This window comes from Pelmatolapia mariae, linkage group LG16_19 (assembly GCF_036321145.2).
Source record: "Pelmatolapia mariae isolate MD_Pm_ZW linkage group LG16_19, Pm_UMD_F_2, whole genome shotgun sequence".
NCBI classification, from domain to species: domain Eukaryota; kingdom Metazoa; phylum Chordata; class Actinopteri; order Cichliformes; family Cichlidae; genus Pelmatolapia; species Pelmatolapia mariae.
The window spans coordinates 65,391,507-65,412,145 of NC_086241.1; the positions used below are offsets into that span (position 1 = coordinate 65,391,507).

The following is a 20,639-nucleotide window of genomic DNA, read 5'->3' on the forward strand; positions in this document are numbered from 1 at the left end:
CATGCAAGAAAAGTCTAATTATGTGTCCTCTAGAGAGCCTTGAACTGCTGCATATTTAAAAACAAGAGGGTAATGAAGCAAAAGTGAAGGAGCTGTTAATTACTAATAGAGTATTTGTAGCTGCTACGCCACGGACATCCTTCAGGAATTCAGGTGAAATAACACTCACAAGACAGGAAAAAGGATTTGTGTGAGATGCGGGTTCCGTTAAAGCTACGGCAAAAAATAGGCTGGTCTTGTGGGAAAGGCTTGATTGGCAGGGAAGAGCTTTGAACCTGATGTTTGCAAGCTTTGCGGTAAAGCGACTCCCACGTGTTCTTTGGGGAGGCTTTGTTGTTGTGACTGGAGGAGGGCTTGACAACATCCTCTTACATTAAACAATACCCAAGAGTTCTGGCAATTCCTGGAGATAACAAAGAGTTGTGGCCTGTACTGTTTTCTGGTGTTTTTGAATTTATTTTTTTTTATAACAGGAATCAAATTGCTTCTTGTTCTTCTCTTTTAGTATTATTATTTTTATTATTATTATTGTTGTTATGGCTCCCAGGCTAGAAGCGTTTCCATCAACTTAAGGTTCAGATATTATTAACAATTTCATAATATTGGTTAAAATGGAGGAAGCAATTCTCCAAGAATCATAACAGAAGAAGTGAAGACCAGCATGGTTTAGTTATGGGAACGGAAACTGAATATTTCAAAACACTTCGCTACAAAATTACTTAATTTTGCCATGAAATTTTGAATAATATTCATGGTCCCTACAGAAGCAAATGTATTCGAATAAAGTGGTTATATTTTTGAATCATTCTAATTTATAACTACTTTATAAACAATCTGCTCAACACATAGATTGACTGACACATAACGAACATCGGTATAAAAATCTAACATGTGAACATGGCAGATTTTTTCAGACCTTCTAATTCACATTCAGAGTCCCTGGACAGGGTACATGAAGCTATACAATACAAGAAAGGTTAAATACATAAAAACATAAATACAAAAATTCACCACACTAAGTTGAATTCTCCCTTTTCAGAATTCAGAGATACAGAGATCAGAATACTTTTCATTACTTTCCTTCTCTTATAGTGTCTACAGTTTAGCTTTCAAGCTCCTGACTGCAGATACAGAGAAGGGGAAACAGTATAGTCATTTAAACTACCTGCTGCTTGCTTTTGCAATATTTTTCTTACAACATCCCAAAACTGCTCAAAGGTCAGTCATTTTCTACTGTGCAGATATTGCCATAGTCTATACGAGCAAAAATATCCGAAGTTAATATAACAGCTTGGCAGAAAATTACATATATTCTTAGAGAAGGTCTTATTTTAAACATTCTTTATAAGTTTGTAACAGAAAAGTGTTATAAAACTATCTTGGGACCATTTACAAATTTAACAAAGAGAATTGTTTGAAAGGTCTGGAAGAATAAATATGAGGTTGTTATAATTCTTTTGACTAAAATATTTCACAATCCCCAAGACACAGAATTAGCATAGAGGAGCTGTGCTGCTCAACACACTGTAATATAATTTAGAAAGAATTTCTTCAACCAGAACATCAAATTAAGATTGTGGGACAGGCTGAATGTATAGTGTTGAAGTCTTGACGTGATCAGCCTACGCATTACGCTTTCTGTTTTGATGAGATGCTAGGAAATAAAGTATTAGTATACTTCTCTGGAATAGCCTGCACTCAGCTGGCAGTGCACTACCTATTTATAACCATCTAACAATGTTCAAATGTTTTAGTCATAATAATGACTAAAAACACTGTTCAAGTTTTTTAACAGGTAAACTTGAATTTACCTGTCAAAGGTAAATTCAAGTTGATTGTAGTCATATCAACAACACAGCTGATAGGAAATTGTCTTGATGCAGCCAACAAAACACAACAAAGCGTGTAACACATCACTCCCTAGAAGCAGTGCGGTGTATCAGTGTACCTAACTTTAAAGTGCTTTTTAGTGCAAGAAGGTAGAGCCCAGATTACAGGAGGAAACAACATAGTGCATGAGCTTTAGTTAATATTGCAAATACATGATACCTGAGTATATGTTTCATGGCATTCTGAAGCAATCTGTGCCGCTAACCTGAATTAGCAGGAGGTTCAGTGCATATTTAAGTGCACTGAACAGCTTGAAGGTAGGTACCATCCCTGAAGAGTGATGTTCAAGTTATAGTTCACTAAAACAGAGGACTAGTCAACTGGAAAAATAAAAATACATTAAATTCAATATTGTATTATTATTATTATTGTTGTTGTTGTTGTTGTTGTGATTAAAAAATGAAGAACAAATTTAAGATAATGAAAACTAATCCGAAACCGACAAAAATAAAGCCATCATTTATGAAAAATATAAGCATCTCTGATCAGTATGTGCTCTTTGTTTAACACTCTGGCAACTCACAGAGTAATGTGTGTATTATTTTAATGCATGAAGTAATTTTTTGTTATGGTAAATAGACTTTATGTAACGTCAAACACCATTGTCAGAAAAACAATCACACTGGGAGGCAGGAAGAATGTCTGTCAGCTGTGTGTCACGCTCTCATCTAATTGGTCAGAAGCTGCTTTGGCTCTTTTTTCCTATTGGTCGTTTTTGTGGCCGGTCTCGTCACAACAGGAAGAGATGCTAACTGGTCGTCTGCCTGGCAGGTAAATATTACACACCGGGGATGCTAGCTGTGGCCATCTCCGACACGACTAAAGGACAGAAACTCCGGACTAACTGGAGCAAAGATGAAACCCCATGCTTTACTGAGGATATTAAGGTATGTAAGGAACACCAGCTGTTTTGTTTTGACAGTTCAGAAAAGGAGAAGTTGGAGGGCGCGGCCTGCTGTCATTAGCATGCTAGCTAACCTCAGTGCTAACGTTATGATATTGAACGGCTCTTAAATTAATGGCTTAATACGTCATTAGCGAAGAAGCAGGCTGATTGCAGAGGACAAATCAGTAACTCAGACTTTTGCTACGAATGTTTAAAACGAAGATAAGAAGATAAGTTAAATTCAACAACAGTTTTTGTTTGTTGTAGGTAATGCTCAGGAAATTGCTCAATACTTGGGATTAGCTAGGTGTGTGGTTAGTTTCAGGTGTCTCTGGATTCCAGATTACACTGAGCTGGAGTGAGTAATCGTTTCACACCTGGCCTTCTATAAAATGATGCAGCGATGTCCTTTTATGTATGTCATTACCTCCGTCAACAAAGGCAAACTGCCACACAACTTCCCCATTTTTTTTTGTCACGTTCGGATCATCTTGCAGTCCGACATTTATTTGGGTTAAACGTTTTAATTACTCTTTTGGTTACCTGCGTGCGCTAATATAATGCTGATAATCAAATTAATGGACATATTTTGGGGCTTTTAATCTGCCAGTCATCTTAGCTATTGATTCTCTGTATATCATTTTTCAACTACAGCAATGGGACAGTGCGCCTCGATTGTTTGTGTACCTTTTTTGTTGTCAGAATCCCAACCACAAGCTATCATTTATAATCTCTCCTAAATAAAAAATAATGATGTTATGAACAGGTGCATCTGTGGCTGATAATTCATGCCCGCATGCTTATGAGTTACTTTTATCAGTAAGTGAGTATTTTTTCAGTCTATTTAGAATGTTTGAATTAGACATAAAACAGTACTGTGTAGTTATAACAGGGTTTTGTACTTTCATTTATCCACTAGGATATGAAATTGTAATGAATGCTCAATGACAGTAGACTCACTAAGTATTGAAAGAGACTTAAATTGCACTTTTTTCTGAAGACATCCCAGTGTTTTGCACATTTGCTCATTGTGTAAAAATGTGTATATGTTTATAATGCACCTCTTTAATGAAGAATAGAGGGGTGTTCCCCCCCCCCATGTACTGAATTATGCAGTAGTTCTGCTCAGTGTGCCCACTGAATGGTTGTTGGCATGAAAAAGTTAGTTACCATAATTGTTGTATACAAACTAAAGACTGATGGGTGTTGTTTACTTCAGGTGATGACTTCTTGCTGTAATCTAGTCACCATTATGAACCTAAAGTGAAAACACTGAGCTTGCAGAGGACAATTATGAGTCACTGATTCCCAGCGCTGATCTTTCCTGAAAGCCAGCATCTCATATCTTATGCTAGATTGTAAAACCTGAACTTGCCTTACAGGAATGGATCCGTAGTCTGGGTATTTCCAGAATACAGTTTTTTAAAAACATATGATTTAAACATCATACTTTGGTTTTGTATGATTGCGGGTAATGTCTTTGTCAGTAAGAATATTTTAAGGCTGATGATCATTCAGACTTCTGTGTTAAATTAATGCTTCAGACAACCATGCAAAATGTGATTTATTCTTAACAGTGTAGAGTCTATGTTTTAGCTTTGCAAGTGGTTATATGTTCTGTGCTTTATCAAATCAAGTTGATCCCTTCTTTTTCATTTGATTTTAAAAATAGCAGCGAAAGTCGTTGTTGTACTAGCTGGAAATGCATGTCAGAATATGGTGTGAGTTAAAGTATTTTAGAGAGGTTTGGCATTTTGATGTATTAACACGTTGCTTTAACATGAGAGTGTAAATCTCACACCAGGAGTGATATGAAAAGATGAGAGGGGAGAAGAAATGCTCAGTGCATCATCATAATGTAATGCTATGATGACTTTAATGTGATGGGAACACGATCATTGAGGAAATTGTATGTTAGAAGGAAAATTTTTAATATCACTTCTCAATTTAAAAGGGAGCCAATGAAGAGAAGCTAATATGAGAGAAATATAATCTCTCTTTCTGTTTGCTGTTAGTACTCTTTCTGTGTGTTTTGGATATACAGAAGAGTGAAGTAAGCTTTATGATAAGGAATCATGGTAGGCTAGCCAGGAAGTAAGATTCTGGAATGTGGGCAGGTTTGAACACAGTGACCTAAAGGATCTTTTGCCCATTTCCTTATAATTTGCTTCAGAAGAGAAACCGACAGCCACAGCAGGATTAGCATCTAGCAGGTAGCTGATTTAAAGTCCATGTGAGATCAGAAACTTCTGTTAATTTAAAGTCTGTGAGATGTGACAAGCAAACACATGTAGTTACATGTAGTATCTGTCAGAAAGAAACTTTTAGAAACTGTGTTTTTTTTGTTGGAAATCGTGCTGGGATTGTTTTCATCTCACTGGTTTTACAGCCAACAATGTTTGGGGTGGATTAGATGAGGATTTGTGTTTGTGTGTACAGTATTGAAGCCTTTAAGCATGGGGTGACTGAGATCACAGTATACACGGGCACACACGAGCCTTTCACCAGCCTCCTGTCACTAATAATCCTTGAAGCAAAATACAAATCACTGAACGAGCCACAACATGCAAAGTAGTTACACATTTAGCTAATTATGATTGTGCATCATGTTATGCATACTGTACTGTAATGTACTGGAAATATGCATCATGTGACTGGTTTGAAATCTTAAAGAAAACTTCACAGTAAGTTAACTATATACTAATAACTAATGCTAATTTTATTATTTTCATGCTTTGGGCTTGCCTGTCTGTACATAAGTCCATTGGGACTCATGTACAGACAGTTATGTTCTAATGTGTGAAAATGTCTGCTGCATCTTTGCTTCATGTCTACAGGGATGTGAACTATAACTTGGAGGGATATGACCACAGGATATAAGATGAAATAAGTAATGATCCTTTTGCCCACCAATCTCGTTTATTAGTTTTCTTTTACAGAATTATATTTGCAAATTAATCTGCCAGATTTTATGTGATGCAAATTTTATGCCAAATATGACGCAGCTCTGCCAGTGTAGACATAGTGTAGTTCTAACATGTAACTTGCTGTGTGGATGCAGCACATTGTTTATCATTATGTATGACACAGTTTGCAAAATAGTTAAGACACTATAAAATGGAAATAAAAGCTAAAAATTGTGACTTATTTAAACTCTGTATTAAAGAATTTTAAAGGAAAACATATTAGAGACAGAAACTTAATTATTATTGTTATTATTATCATCATTTTTTTTTAATGAATCATTTTGAGTGTGGTGCAGTTGTGACAGAGACATATTTAGTGTTTTGCATTATTGCTGATTTTAGCAAGACTGTAAACAGGATCTTAGTTGCCTAGCTCTTCAGGACTTCCTTTGTTGTTTTTTCACAATGAGTCTAAACTTTTCAGCTCTTAATAAGTCTAGACATCCAGTTCAGACTCATAACATCCAGAATATAGTTTGAACAAGTTTCAAGCCATTGCCTACAAAAGACATCTGGATGCCAGTATTTCTTTAAAACTTCCAAAGCTTGCTCAGAATTTATTCTTCACGAATGTGCAAAATGTTCATGTAGTGACCACTAATACCATCCCGTGCTTCCACGGATGCTGGCTTTCAAATTGTGCACTGAGAAAGTGGAAGGCCCCTCTGGAAATCTGGAACTCTATGTACCAAAACAGTTCCTGTGATTTCCAAGAATAATTTTAAGTTGTTGACTCACCCCCCTGAGGAGGCAGCTGTGTTGTTTTGTGGATGCAGAGACGTTTCTAAAGGGAAAAAAAATGTTTAATCTTGTATTTATCTGCATGATGATTGTAACAAGTCACTGTTGATAGTATTTGTCTTTCTCTGCAGTAATGTAGTTCATTGCATACTTAAAAATGTTCATGTGCCAGTGAAAGTAATCTGACATTTGATCATTTCAGTTTTAGACATCTGACTGCGAGCCTGTAGCCATGGATGGACATGCTGCCAAAACCAATGAAAGCACCTTCCCCAGCTTTGTGGATCTGGATAATTTCCTTACCAAGCATGATTCCAACTTCATCTGGCTTCTTGTTGGTCAGTAGTAAAATTTTTATGGAGACACTTAATTTGTATGTGTAGCTTTGTTAAATTCAGTGTTGGTTGCCCTGCCAGTTGCAAATATTGGCTTTGCAGCAGTAATATTATTTCAATCAATGCACCTTTATGAGAGTGCAATGTAATTCACTTCACTGCACACGAAGGGCATTTTTTTGGCCTTTATACTCAGTGTTGAATGCATAGCAATGATTCAGCTCAGTTTACAGTATATTTATGTGTTCTCTTGACATGTTGGACATTTTGCTATAATGAGCTCTAGGACTGAGTATAGTCCTAGATAAACTTTTTAAAAGCAGGTGTCCTTTGAATTTAAGCTTAATCCATGTCTGGATTCAGTCATTAAGGAATATATATATATATATATATATATATATATATATATATATATATATATATATATATATATATATATATATATATATATATATATATATATATATATATATAAATAAAATAATTTATTAAACCTATTTCTTTGTCAGGTCTGATAGTGGAACCCCATCTTTTTATAGAGAAGAGCAGGTTCACCTGAATTTGCACTAAAGCAGGTGAAATGGAGTGTATATGAATTCCATCTGCATTACCAATTATAATCCCTAAGGAAACAGAGTACTTTCAGGTGGGGTTCCTAATGTGTTACTAGTACTCATGCTGTGCTGTTGCAGAATTTGACCCAACAGAGATTAATCAAGCATTGTGATTATATTTGAAAGTGTTGGCCTACTAAATTGTTATGTTTACAAGCAGACAGAAGCTTCTGTAACCCTTAAAATTAATTTTACTGACTGAAATCATGTTCTTTCTTTCCCCTTTCAGCCACCATTCTGTCCTGTGGATGGATTATCTATTTAACTTATTACAACTCACGCAACATTGGCCTCATTCTCACCCTCATCATCAACAGACTCTACAAGGATGGCTACATTCACATCGGTGTGTTCATCAGGAGCTCTGTCGCACAGTGATGAATAGGGAGGAGGAAGCTTTCAGTTGAAGGCGTTAACTCAATCTGCTGAATATTTCATGATGAGCCAGGTTCTCTCAGTGATTATATCCACAGCATCTGAGCAAACAATACCAGACTTTCTAAACATGGGTGACACAATCCACAATCCAATGAAACCTTACTTAGTTTTTAGGATGTGAGCTTCTCTTTCAAAAACGCATATCAATTAAACACAAACTTGAACCTGACTGACTGCATGAATGAGAAGTGCAAAATGACAACAAAGGCAGCATGAAAGTTTAATGAGAAGAGCAAGGCGTAGTTGACATCTCTTTGCCAACATATGCTGGTACAAACTGAGCAGTCACCCTTTTGTTTGCGATTGTCTTTTCTATCCAGATAAAGAGAATGTACACTTTTTACTGACATATTTGTGGCAGGTGTTAAGCAGGTTCAAACATGCCTCAGGTGTGTTTCGCTATCATTTAGCTTTAATTCAATCCTGCATGAATTTACAGGAAGGCATTAGCCTTTGTGGTTCTGTGTGGATTTTTGGAGCAAGTTAGACATTGTCTCGTCAGTCAGTGGAAAGAAATTTCACCAGTGTGAGGAAGCGTTACCTTGGATGATAATGCATGAAGCACTCAGGTGCTGTCACTCTGTTTGCATGAAGTAATTGAAACTGAGAAAGACATGTTATGAGCCAAAAGAGATTATTAACAGGAAATCATGTTCGAGCTTTCAAATTCATCTTTCTCACTCAGTGACAGACTCTGACCCACTTGCTGATTTAGATCGTAATTTAGATTGTTTTTGGGGTGTTTTTTTTTCTCTCTCTTTGATAAGAGTGAAAGTGCGATTAAATATCCCAGCAACACCCATCCTGCTGTTATTGTACCAGAACTTTTATAATTCTGTAATTGCACTTTTGTAATGTTTCATTTAACTGGTTAAGCTTGAATTGAAGACATTGCAATCATATCCAAAGAAATTTGCAGGATGTTACTACTACGGTTTAATAATAAAACCAACACTTTATGTTGCCATTGTTAAAACATGCTCACACTGTTCAACTTTGCCTTTGTGCACAGGCTCCTTCTCCTTCTCTGTTCTGTCAGGGAAGGTCATGTTCAGAGATGTCTACTACATCAACCAAGACATGTCTATCAGGTAATCTGACCGATGTTTCTGTTGTTGCTTCTCCTCCATCCGTCCCACTCTTATCTTATAATTTGCATGCTGATTGTTGTTTCTGTGTGTTACAGGATACAGGATGGCTTTCTCATATTTCGTTGGTGGAAAATGTATAATCCAAAACAGAAACAACATGGTGAGTAGAGAAGTATTTGATGACTGCTTAGAATAAACTTATAAATGCATATGTTAGTCCACCACAGAAAAAATATATTTATATATTGGAATTCTTAGGTTATCTATGTTTGACTATCAAGATGCAACTTTTCTAACTAAGCTAGTTTCATGTGGCAACATCACCTTGAGTTCTGAGTTGTCTCTCTTTTTGCATCAGATCCCAAGGCAGAGACGAGGCTTTACGTGACTGTCAACGGCTTTGAGTTCCATGTCTATAACCGGACTGACCTCTACGCACGACTGCAGGAGACCTTTGGACTGGAACCCACGCTTCAAAGGCCCAAAAAAGATGAAGAGAGGGGGCGAGAGGACAGAAACAAGACACTGGAAAGGTATAACTATGGCATCATCAGGCAGCTTTGCTTTTTATCCAGTGTTAATATTATTTGGAAGACATGAGTCTTATTTGAAGTTTCTAAGTTGTTACCTTAGTTGTGCTTAGTTGCTCTAGTTGTGTTACCTTAAAATCAAATAAAATGTCTTTGGATGACAGTTTTTAGCTATAGCTGAAACAAAAAGAACACATGCAACAGTCTAAATGCTTGTTTTTAAAAAAGTGTATATTTTGTTTTTTAATTGTGATAACATCGTTAGGAGTACAGCTTTATATATTTTCTCATCAGCATGTCTGTATTGTTTCAGTTCAGCAGAACAGAAATGAGTGCAAGAGCATATTTAGCGCTGTGGTTGTGAATGATAAACAGCTGCTGAAAGAGCTGCATAATCTCACACCCTTTTCTATCTGTTGTTACCAAGTGGATTAGGAGTGCAGACAGAACAGAGCTACTGTCGTTTCCTGCTGACAGTCAAATTAAGTGAACTGACTAGAATCACACCTCTACTTAAAGATCGTGAAACTGTCTTCTGTTTCTTGTGTAGTGTCAACATTAAAGCTGAAAGTCAGGATCCCTCATCATCTTGGCGGTCCCTCATTCCCGTCATCAAAGTTAACATCAGCACTGTAAGTACCTAAGAACGTCTAAAAACCTTTTAGGGGCATGTATTACCATTTGTGGAGAAAAATAATATGTGTTTGCTGTCTTGTAGGGTCGCTTGGCATTTGGGAACCACTACCTCCCACAGACTCTGTGCATGAACTTTGAGGACGCCTGCCTGACGTATGCCACCAAACCTCCCTCCAGCCACTTGGACCAGTACATGCACATTGTCAAAGGCTCACTGGAGAATGTGCGGGTCATGCTGGTTCCCAGTCCTCGCTACCTGGGCATGCAGAATGACGAGTGAGTTCAAGTCATCTAACAAAGATAAGCACATAAACAGGATTTCTCTGTTTACAGTGTTGTTGATAATAAAACTTTTTACCTCAAAGCATTTTTAGAGGAGTTGTAGCCCAAAAAATAACTCGGTTTGAAGAATATCCTATTTCTTTATTTCCACGTATTTCTTTAAGCATATTATAATGACTAGTGCTAGTTCTCCGTAGTGCTTCTCATCTATCCTGCAGCATGCATATCTATGGTGTGAATCTTAAGCACAGACAGGATGAGACAGGGTTTGTATTTTTCTGCTGGTTTGTACAAAACACAAGTAGAAGATTTTTGTTACCTTAGAATAATTTTATTTTAATTACTGTTGGTTTTTACTCAGTTACGCTGCCAAGTGAATGTCGCCCTTTCAAGTACACTGAGACTGAATTGCATTGCATTAAAGATCATGGGTTTACAGTATAGAAGAATAGGCCACAGAGTTCCGAGTCTCTGTTTAACATATTTGCCCCTGAATTGTCATTTTATGAATTTCTCATCTAGACCCCCCAGACTGATGGGAGAGGGCTTTGTTGTGATGCAGTCTAATGATGTTGATATCTACTATTACCAAGATGAACCAGGTAAGCTCATGCATGCACACATCCAATGAGATTTCTGTGCTAAGGCAGAAACATGAATAACTGATAGCTACTGACACTAAATGTAAAATTTGCCAGCCAGTATGCTGTCTCTATTAAAGCATATTCTTGATTGTTTTTAGTGCAGTTGTGTATTTTTGTTCAGCCTTCTGCTGATACCCAGGTTTTGACGTTTTCACTGTGTTTGTGTCCAGGTCTGGTTCCTGTGGAGCAGGAGAGTGGCGAGGAAGCAGAGACGAGCAGTGAGGATGATAAGCTGCAGGACCTGCCTCCGTGCTGGGGTCTGGACATCGTCTGTGGGAAAGGAACTGACTTCAACTATGGGCCCTGGGCAGACCGCCAGAGGTGAGTACAGATGGACAAAACAAAATCAGCAAGATGAAACCTGAACTAATAGGTTTTTAGAGTACAAGCTGACAGTTGGAGGTATTAGTTTTAAATACATCTCTGTTTTTTAATTGTTTTTAATTGTAGTTCATACAGGTCCTACAGATTTTGTCACTGTAATACCACAAACTTATTATTGCACACACAGAATTTCCTTGGGTGAGCTGCCCAGACATATTAACCCTGGCTCAGTTATACTTTCAGGCATATTTACAGTGATGTAATATGAACTGGAGAACTGGAGCGTAACTCCTTTTCATGTGTTGTTGAGCTCACCAAGGCTACCGAGTAAAAGCGTCATCAGCTGCACTCCAAGAAGTTGGAGATTGTCTGTGGAGGCCATCACAAAGTACTAGGCATTAAAAACTTCTGCAAGCAGTAGGCTGCGCACTGATGCTGTGTCCATCTCTTTATTGCCTTAAATCTCTGAACATTATGTCAAATCCTTACTCACTGAATAGACTGTTCCTGTGTACACATAAAAAGCTGTTTGTTGCCTGCTTGCTCAAGTTGTTTTCAGGGTCATTATGCACTTCCATATTTTAGATTTCATTCCAACTAAAACATGAATGAATGTGTTTGAGATGGTGACCTATTGCTCATGAACCAGGAAAGAAATTAAATCTCCTGATTTACTGGACAGTTTAGTTTAGAGATGTGCCAATAGAAACTGGCTGAAGGGGGGGTGTCATCAAGTCTTTAATTCTAACACCCCGATGATATGATTAGTTCACATTTGTAAGTCTTTAGACTTGGCTCTATAATATGATTTTACCTTTTTCAGGGACTGTCTGTGGAAGTTCTTCCTGCCTGCAGACTACCAGGCCATGAAGGCAACTGAGGTTGCACAGCCGGGAAAACCCAGGCAGATCCAGGCCTTCGAGCTTCGCATGAACATCATTGCTGACGCCACCATCGATCTGCTTTTCACCAAAAACAGGGTGACTCTTGCTCTCTCTCCTGTCTGCTTTTTTCCCCCCCTGCCAAACTCTTTGATCTGTCTTCGTCTCCCTGCTGTTCTCCTCATCTTTGTCTTTATATCTCACCATGTTTGAGCTATTGATATTGGTTCATGTTTTATGCTTTTTCATATTTTCTTCCTGGAGCAGTGCAGGGATCTTCACAAAGCATGTGAAGTGCATACTAAATAACACCATTAATACACGTTGAATAAAAACCTAAAATTGCACGAGTCAGGAAAGATTGTCATTTTATTACATCTTTTGAACACGTTTCTCTTCAGATTAGGTGATTTTTTTTTTTCTTTCTTGTATTTTTATTCTCTGAAGCGCCCACTCATAATTTGACAGCATGTATGATATTGCTGCTTGCTTTCTCTCTCTTCTGATACGTCTTCATCCCTGTTACTAGGAAACCAATGCCATTCATGTGAATGTAGGTGCAGGCTCTTACCTGGAAGTCAACATCCCCATGACTGTCGGAGAGAATGGTAAGTGTGTGTTTCACTGAAATAACAGCAGTAGACCAAAATATGAGTGTTCACATCAGCAAATATCCCCCTGGCTCAAGGTCAGTTCTGGTTAATGTAGGTGCACGCAGCAGTTTTCTCATCATGTAGTAATCATCTTTTACACTTAATAATGGCTGAACTGCTACTATGATAAGCAGCTTTATCAGATCTCACTAGAAGTTCATTTAAGTGTACAGCGATGGATTCTTCAAGCTGCTTATAGTATGGCTAATGGTGAAGATGAGGGTATCTCTGTTTTTATTATTATTTCAGATATTTGTTACCATTGATATTCATCAAATTCATTTCTCAATAATGTTTAAGTGTGCTAAATTTAATTTTGCAGTTTCTGCTGGCAGTTATTTAATAAATCATAATTTACTTTTTTCCTAAACATGATTTTTTTCTTAAAGTGAACCAATGTAAATTGTGCAACATCCTCCATATAATTTAAAATCAAATTAGGGGCTGTAATGAATTTAAACTATTAAAATCTTTGGTACGTTAGTGTGTAGAGTGTAGGTTTACTATTATGGAAATCATTCTTATATATTGCACTGTAGAAATTCTAAAATTACATTACATGCATTTTTGTTTTGTGATATTACTCAGCTTACTAAGACCTAGAGATTGTTTTCTTTTTCTTTTTTCTGTAACTAAACTTTTAAATACAAAGTTTAGTTACATAATGCATCTTATTACAACACTGATCTTATGAATGATTTCACAAATATAAAAATAGTTTGAAAAATAAAGTGAAGACATTTAAATGAGAGTCAATAACAGTTGTTTTAACTTAACTCCTGCTTCCTTATTTAGTAAATGACTAATCGCTTATTAAAGATTGCTGAATGATTGCCTAAAGTAATCACTCATTGGTGTATGTGAGGTTAACCGTGCAATGCTAAGCTGCAGCTTAAGCTTCAACTACTCAGCTCCTCTCTTCTGTGTGTTGCACACAGACTGAGGTTTGCCAACATTTGTTAAGTCATGGCCTGTAAGGAACATTGTTAACAACTATTTGCTTTAGGACTTGTGTAACTGTAAAGTGAAGATTTTATCATTCAGAATCATTATTTTGTTCTGAGTAAAAAGGACAGTCAGACCTGGCCACGTTGAAATCATAGAGTTGACCATGAACTCCTCTGTATACCAAAGTATTCTAGAGTCAAATGTGAGGCCATCAAACAGCTGGGTCATGCAACAGGACAGTCATTCCCACCACAGTTGTAAAACTACAGGTTAAAAAAGAAAAGAATCAAGGTTGCAATGGCCCAGTCAAAGTTCAGACCTCAGCACGACTGAAAAACTGTGCATAAACGAATGACAATGAACTAAAGCAACATTATAAAACTCCTCCACAGCCAAACCTTTGTCTCACCTTGAAAGCACCCATAGTTTTTGAGATGTAACGATTTGTCACACAGAGCAGATGAAATTATGTCAGTTCTCACCTCTGTTCCCAGAAGTTAACATAAGCAGCTTTGGTAAATGACAATATTTCCAAGAACTTAACCGTAGCTCTAGCTTTTGAAAGATGATTGCTTTTCTGCTTGTGCCCTCAGGATACTCTCCCACCATCAAAGGTCAGCTGCTTCATGTGGACACCACCAGCAGCATGCAGTACAGGACCCTTCTGGAGGCTGAGATGTTGGCTGTAAGTAGCAGGCAATCAGCAACGAAGCTTTTCATTTGACGTTTTGGAGAGATTCTCGAAAGTTATTACATTTCAGCTCCCTCAGCATTCAAGGAGAGCAGAGCCAAAGCAGACACCAATGTTGCATACACACAAGGTGCCTCAAAGGTTCAACTTTGTTTTCTTTCCCATTTTTTCTTTTTTTAGTTCCACGTGATAGCCAGCTACCCCCGGGTATGGAACATGCCCCAGTCGTGGCAGTGTGAGATTGAGGTGTACAAGGCCACGTACCATTTCATCTACGCCCAGAAAAGCTTCTTCACTGGTGAGCAAAATTTCAGATTCTTTTACTTGGCCATGTGTGTATTGACACATCAGGAAATCCCAAACAATCTTGAAAGAAATGCACCTACGAGAATCACTTTTTCTTTTCCCTTTCTTTTTTAGATTTGATCCAGGATTGGGCGAGTGACAGCGCCCCCGATATCTACTCTTTTGTGCCGTATTCCTGGAAGTTCAAGATCCTTTTCCACCAGTTTGAGATGATCTGGGCAGCAAACCAACACAACTGGATTGACTGTTCCACCAAACAACAGGAGAATGGTAAGAAAGATCTACCAAACAGCTGATGTTCATTTTAAATGAAATGTTTTCATGAAATCACTTTAATTTGTTTAAAAAACATCTTAAGTAGGTGTGCTTTCTGGAGGTGCTGCAGCCATTGAGTAACTGTCACTTTACCGGTCGAGCATCCATTCTCGGCAAGTTAAAGTAGTAAATGAAATGAAGGGTACTGTACGGTTATAAAAAAGATGAGATTGATAGGGCGTTTTAGATGCTTAATTAGATAAGCCTAGAAGTTTAAAAGCCTAATACTGAATATTTACTGCAAATGTGTTTAACGATGTCCTGATTTGTTAGGGCATACCTTGCTGCATGTGTCATTTTAAAGGAAGTTATGTATATGTTAAATAACACAGAGCCTTTGTAATAATAGTGATACAGTTCTACAGTGTGTCAAATAAACCTGCTGTTTATGCTTGTTATGTATACGCTGTGAGATAAAAGTATAAGAAAAACATCCAGGTAGAGCACGAAGGCAATCGACGCTTTAACCTCCTAGGACCTGGCGTCCACATATGTGGACATCACATTTTGGGTTATTTAGACCAAAATACTCAATTTTGCTCTGCAAGGGCCTGATATCCACTTACAAGGACATTATACTGCTACTGTTCTATCAAAATTTTAAACGAATATCCTCATATGTGGCTCTTATTTTTCTTAAAAACAAAAGTAAGGTAAAAAAATCTGGTAATTCTTTGTTTTTACATTCATCGGGCCCCAATCAGCCCAAATATCAAAGAGAAATTAAAAATGCATGCAATGGAAGAGTTCGGGTCTTAGGAGGTTAATACCTCTTTAACGTTGGCAGCTAATGTCCAAGGCATTTTAACTCTATTAAGTCATGATATATCTTACAGTATATGTATACTCTACTTAATCCTAGGAGGAGAGCAAACTAATCAATTGCATTATTGATCTTCTATAGTGTACCTAGCAGCCTGCGGCGAGACGCTCAATATAGACTTCACTCTGCCTTTCAATGAGTTTGTTCCAACCACCTGCCATACCCGCTTCAGCTTAAAGGTGAGTGAATCGGTTTATAGTTTATTCCAAAAATAAATATCCAATAGAGAACTATTTTTTTTTTATGTAGTTGTGAAGGATTTTCTTGTTTAAAAAACATTTCAAAGCAGTATTTTATAGATACAGATTTATTTGCTATTTACTCACAAATGTGACTCCAGAACATGTGCGGGTGCGTTAATGTTCATGTACTTTGTCCTCCTCAGGCGGAAGATACAGACATGCGACTTTCCCTGCCAGAGTGCCATCCGAGCCGCTGCCCCCTGCTCACCCTGGCCAAAGACTACCAGAACATGAAGCTGCCCCCAGACATGTTCATGCCGGGAGAGAATCAAGGAGCTCCCCCTCCGAAACCCGCCAAGTCGAGGTGGAGGAACATCACCCGCGCAGAGTGAGTTAAGGCCGGGAATCATTTCTCTCTAGTTGTGGGGGAACAAAGTGAGTGCGTTAGCAAAGAGCATGATGACTCACCACCGTAACACTGACTCACATCTCTTACTTCTGAGGTAAAAAGATAGTAGGTGGTAATTTCAAGTAAGAGTAGCACAAACCTGCACCTTTCATGCTGTGGTCTGATCACTTGTTGCTGCCATGTTGGTTTGAAGTGACATGAAGTAGACTTTTTTTAATGGAGCTCGTTTCTGCTCAGAAAAGGGACCTTTTGAATTGCATGAATACATGTTATGCAAGATGAAGCTGCAGTTGTGTGCCATTTAAGTCAAAAGTAGTAAATACAGACATTAAAAATTAAAAATAAGCCTTGCACTGTTGCAGTCATATCTTGTTATTTCATGAACAGTAATTGTGAAAGCGTGGATAGCTTACAGATATCACATCTCGCAAACCCTCCTTTTTTTTTTGTTTTTTTTGTTTTGTTTTAACCCCCGAGGGTGTTTCTATTCTCGATTTAGGAAATGTCAGCCACATTACTTGCATATCTCGTGTTCTGAGATATTTTAGGGTGTCTTGCACGCACATGTTTAAGGGCTGCACATCAAATTTTTAGTGATGTTCAGAGCAGAGTAATGCGCGGGCTGTTCCAAAAGCTTCAGTTTGTATTTCTTGAAGTAGGTGATGGGGGATTTTGAGGTCTCCTTTTTTTCTTTACGCCATTTCTTTTTATATTTTTTTTAGTTTATTCACTGCATGAATTAAGATTTGAATCCAGAAATGGTTTGATACATGCTTTCCTTTTTGTTTTGTTTGCTGTGGAACAACCTCAAAGATTTTATACCCACATTTTTAAAAAGGCAGCAAACTGTTCTTCTCATCAACTGTTATCCTTTTCTCTCCCCACGAAGCTTTGTTTTAATACAGTGCCTCATTTTTTACCTGCATCTGGTCACAGCACTTGTTTCCAGAATGATTCTACCTTCTGTGCAGATGTTGTTTTCTTCTGATGACATAAAGAAGTGGTGTGCTGCTGCTGTACTATCTAAATGTTCTTATATGTGTAAGCCTTACCCAAGCATTGTACTGGTCTGAGGTGGAGAGGAGAGCGCGGAGCGTGAAAAGAGAAGCTGTGATTAATGGTCAATCTATTTTTCCATGTACGGCCACAAGCTGTGGGTAGTGACCGAAAGAAAGAAATTGCTGAAATGAGCTTTCACCAAAGGGTGTCTGTGGCTCTCGGTTAGCGGTAGGGTGAAGAGCTCGGTCATTCGAGAGGAGCTCAGAGTAGAGCAGCTGCTCCTCCACATCAAAAGGAGGCAGCTGAGGTGGTTCAGGTGTCTGAGTACTGTGCCCTGCAGATGAGGTATTTCAGTCATGGCGAACCTGCCCAGGATACACTGGAGATATTGTCTCTTGGCTGTCATGGGAAAGTCTCCGTGTCCAATCAGAGGGGTTGAAGAAGGTCTGGTTAGACTCCTAGCCCCACAAAGATGTATGGATGGATGTGTAGCAAGGTTTAAAAGCTAACTTACCTATTTATCAACCTCCGAAATTATCTTGTATTGTGATATTTCTTACAGATGCTAACAAATCACTGATGAATCCTCAAATTTATTTTCAGTTCTGTGAACTTGAGAATAAAGAAGAAAATAAATTACATTTTAAGAGAAGGACATTTTTTAAATGCTTTTCTTGTCAAAACTCAGCAGGTTATGTGTTTTGCTCACATTAGAGCTATGTGAGATCAGTGTTGACAAAATAGGAATTGAACCGGGGCTTGTTATGCAAATGTGTAAACCACTCGGTCAGTGGGAGTTTAAAGAGATTGTAAAGATCCTTTGCTATTTAGGCAGCACATGCACATGCCTTGTGCACTGGGTACATGATAACCAACATCCAGATCATTTATTATACATGACCCACAGGCGCAGCACTGTCAGACACCCACTAACCCCCTGGGAGGTTACGATCGAATACTTTCTGGGCCGGCACGCTGTGTGCTACGGAGAAATCAGGCGTGACCTTTTTGCTGCGTCTGCTGTGTCCTCGGATGAACGGGTCATGAAGCAAACGATAAAGTGTAAAATCCATCTGAAATGGTGATAAAGCATTATGACTGTGCTCTGAGTGTCCATGTTTCTCATCCTTGCATCAGATCTGGTTGGGTAGATTGCTGGAGTGTGCCCAACTTTTTGCTTATCATTGACTACACCTGGCACCCCATTTATCCCCAGAAGGCTGATGAGCAACTCAAACAGTCATGTAAGCTAACTGCTCAGTATGAGTTCTTTAAAATCTGTCATCATGTTTTACATTCATGTTTAGATACTGTTGTTTTACCTTGGTCTGATTATTTTCCCAGTTTCTGAGATGGAGGAATCCATGCTATCGGCCTTGCGGCCCCCAGAACACACCTCAGTGGCTCACACATCTGCTTCAGCTGCCCACAGTCGGGCAACCACTGACCCCTCAGAGCTGCCCCCTGACAGACTTCATGTGGAAATGGAAATGTCACCAGATTCTCAAATAATTCTCTATGGGCCTTTGCTCCGAGCTCTGATTTCCATCAAGGTACCGAAATTCTTCAGTCAGTAATACAGCTACTATGACTTACCATGTAGTCACTGAACCAATTTATTAATAGACATTTGATAACATAAGCACCAAATGAGCATAAGAGGAATGAAATCATGAAAAACAACTTTCTAATCTCCCTCATATTTTTGTTCTCACAGGAAAATTATTTTGGCGAGGATGACATGTACACAGACTTTGAGGAAGCCGTGTCGAGCCCTGTGTTGTCCACTTCTACTTCCTCGGGCCTTGGCTGGTCTCCACTGGGAATGGAGGACAGCGAACATAAAGAAACCTCAGACATCCATCCCCTTGACCTGCGGCCCTGGGACATCACCGTGCTCATTAACCTCTACAAAGTTCACGGCCGGCTGCCAGTGGTAAGACTGATGACACAAGTAGTTGAGAACGAGGGGTGGGGAGCAGAGTTAGTGCACAGAATATGGTTATGAAGCATTTACTCACTGCAGTGGGAAACAGTCAAGTGTAAGACGAACAAAATAACCCATTTATAAAGTATAGTAATCAGTTACTAAATATTGTGTTTTAATTGGTAAAAGAAAAATGAAAGAATGTAAATTTGCATCATGTAGACAGATTGTATACGTTCAATTATATATATTCATTATCTTTGGTCAGTAGGTTTCCATCAGTGTGTGTCTGTGCTGATGACTCAGTATGTTTGCTTACTGTCTCTGGGCTCTACAGCACTGCAGCAGCGAGGGTCCCGAAGCTCCATCCGGCTTCTTGGAGCGGCTGTGTTTTGAGATGAAAAAGGGCTACAAGGAGACAAAGCTTCAGCTGCTCCTGTCCCCCGTTCACATCTTTGTCAGTGACAACTACCAGGTATTAGACTCACCTACCTGCTGATGCTGGGCTCCTGTGATTTTAGTAGGGTTCCTGGAAATTCTTAAATATATAAGTATTAGACTAGATCTGATTGGTTTTGTCTTAGAAGCTTTTAGTCCCATCTCTGCGTATTTCCAGCAAACAATTCTTCTATTTCACTCCCTCTATGCCTTTCAGTGACGCAAGGCACCTGCATCTTAGTGCTACACTATTTTTGGACTCCCAGACCACATTCCTGTTCAGAGTGCTGTCCTGCAGGAGAGCACAGAGTTACACTTTACCATGTTAATGCAGTTGTGTGATTTAGCCAGCTATAGTGAGTAAACATAAATGAATAACTGAAGTTAAAACAGCATTAGACCACATCTGCTCAACTTCTCGGTATTTCAGTTGAACCTTCAGATTGTTTTTATACAAGCTAAGATTAAGTATCGTGGCAGCAGGCTAATTCGATACATTAAGTAGATCTTAATCACTGGTTGGTGACTACTATGCAACTCATGTCTACCTTTGGCATATATTTTAAAAACCACAATAAAAAACTGTTAGAAACCACACCCAAAAAAGCAACCAATCCTTAGGCCCAGCTGGAGTCCAGTTTAGGCTGCGTCCACACACATATATGGATTTTCTTTTCTTTTCTTTTTTTT

The 20,639-nt window shown here is 38.4% G+C and overlaps 1 protein-coding gene across 1 annotated transcript in view; it reads left to right on the forward strand.

Moving 5' to 3' along the window:
* The first annotated feature begins 2,643 nt into the window (after positions 1-2,643).
* The window catches only part of kiaa1109 (KIAA1109 ortholog), a 70,753-nt gene continuing 52,757 nt past the window's right edge, over positions 2,644-20,639 (forward strand). The window contains exons 1-21 of the mRNA XM_063497961.1: positions 2,644-2,777; positions 6,686-6,821; positions 7,662-7,778; positions 8,883-8,961; positions 9,057-9,121; positions 9,320-9,494; positions 10,042-10,123; positions 10,210-10,403; positions 10,932-11,011; positions 11,224-11,374; positions 12,201-12,357; positions 12,788-12,866; positions 14,453-14,544; positions 14,731-14,848; positions 14,971-15,126; positions 16,076-16,173; positions 16,380-16,564; positions 18,722-18,828; positions 18,929-19,137; positions 19,302-19,520; positions 19,849-19,986. Coding sequence (XP_063354031.1) covers positions 6,716-6,821; positions 7,662-7,778; positions 8,883-8,961; positions 9,057-9,121; positions 9,320-9,494; positions 10,042-10,123; positions 10,210-10,403; positions 10,932-11,011; positions 11,224-11,374; positions 12,201-12,357; positions 12,788-12,866; positions 14,453-14,544; positions 14,731-14,848; positions 14,971-15,126; positions 16,076-16,173; positions 16,380-16,564; positions 18,722-18,828; positions 18,929-19,137; positions 19,302-19,520; positions 19,849-19,986 — 2,607 coding nt within the window. The 5' untranslated portion in view covers positions 2,644-2,777; positions 6,686-6,715. The remainder of the gene's footprint in view (positions 2,778-6,685; positions 6,822-7,661; positions 7,779-8,882; positions 8,962-9,056; positions 9,122-9,319; positions 9,495-10,041; positions 10,124-10,209; positions 10,404-10,931; positions 11,012-11,223; positions 11,375-12,200; positions 12,358-12,787; positions 12,867-14,452; positions 14,545-14,730; positions 14,849-14,970; positions 15,127-16,075; positions 16,174-16,379; positions 16,565-18,721; positions 18,829-18,928; positions 19,138-19,301; positions 19,521-19,848; positions 19,987-20,639) is intronic.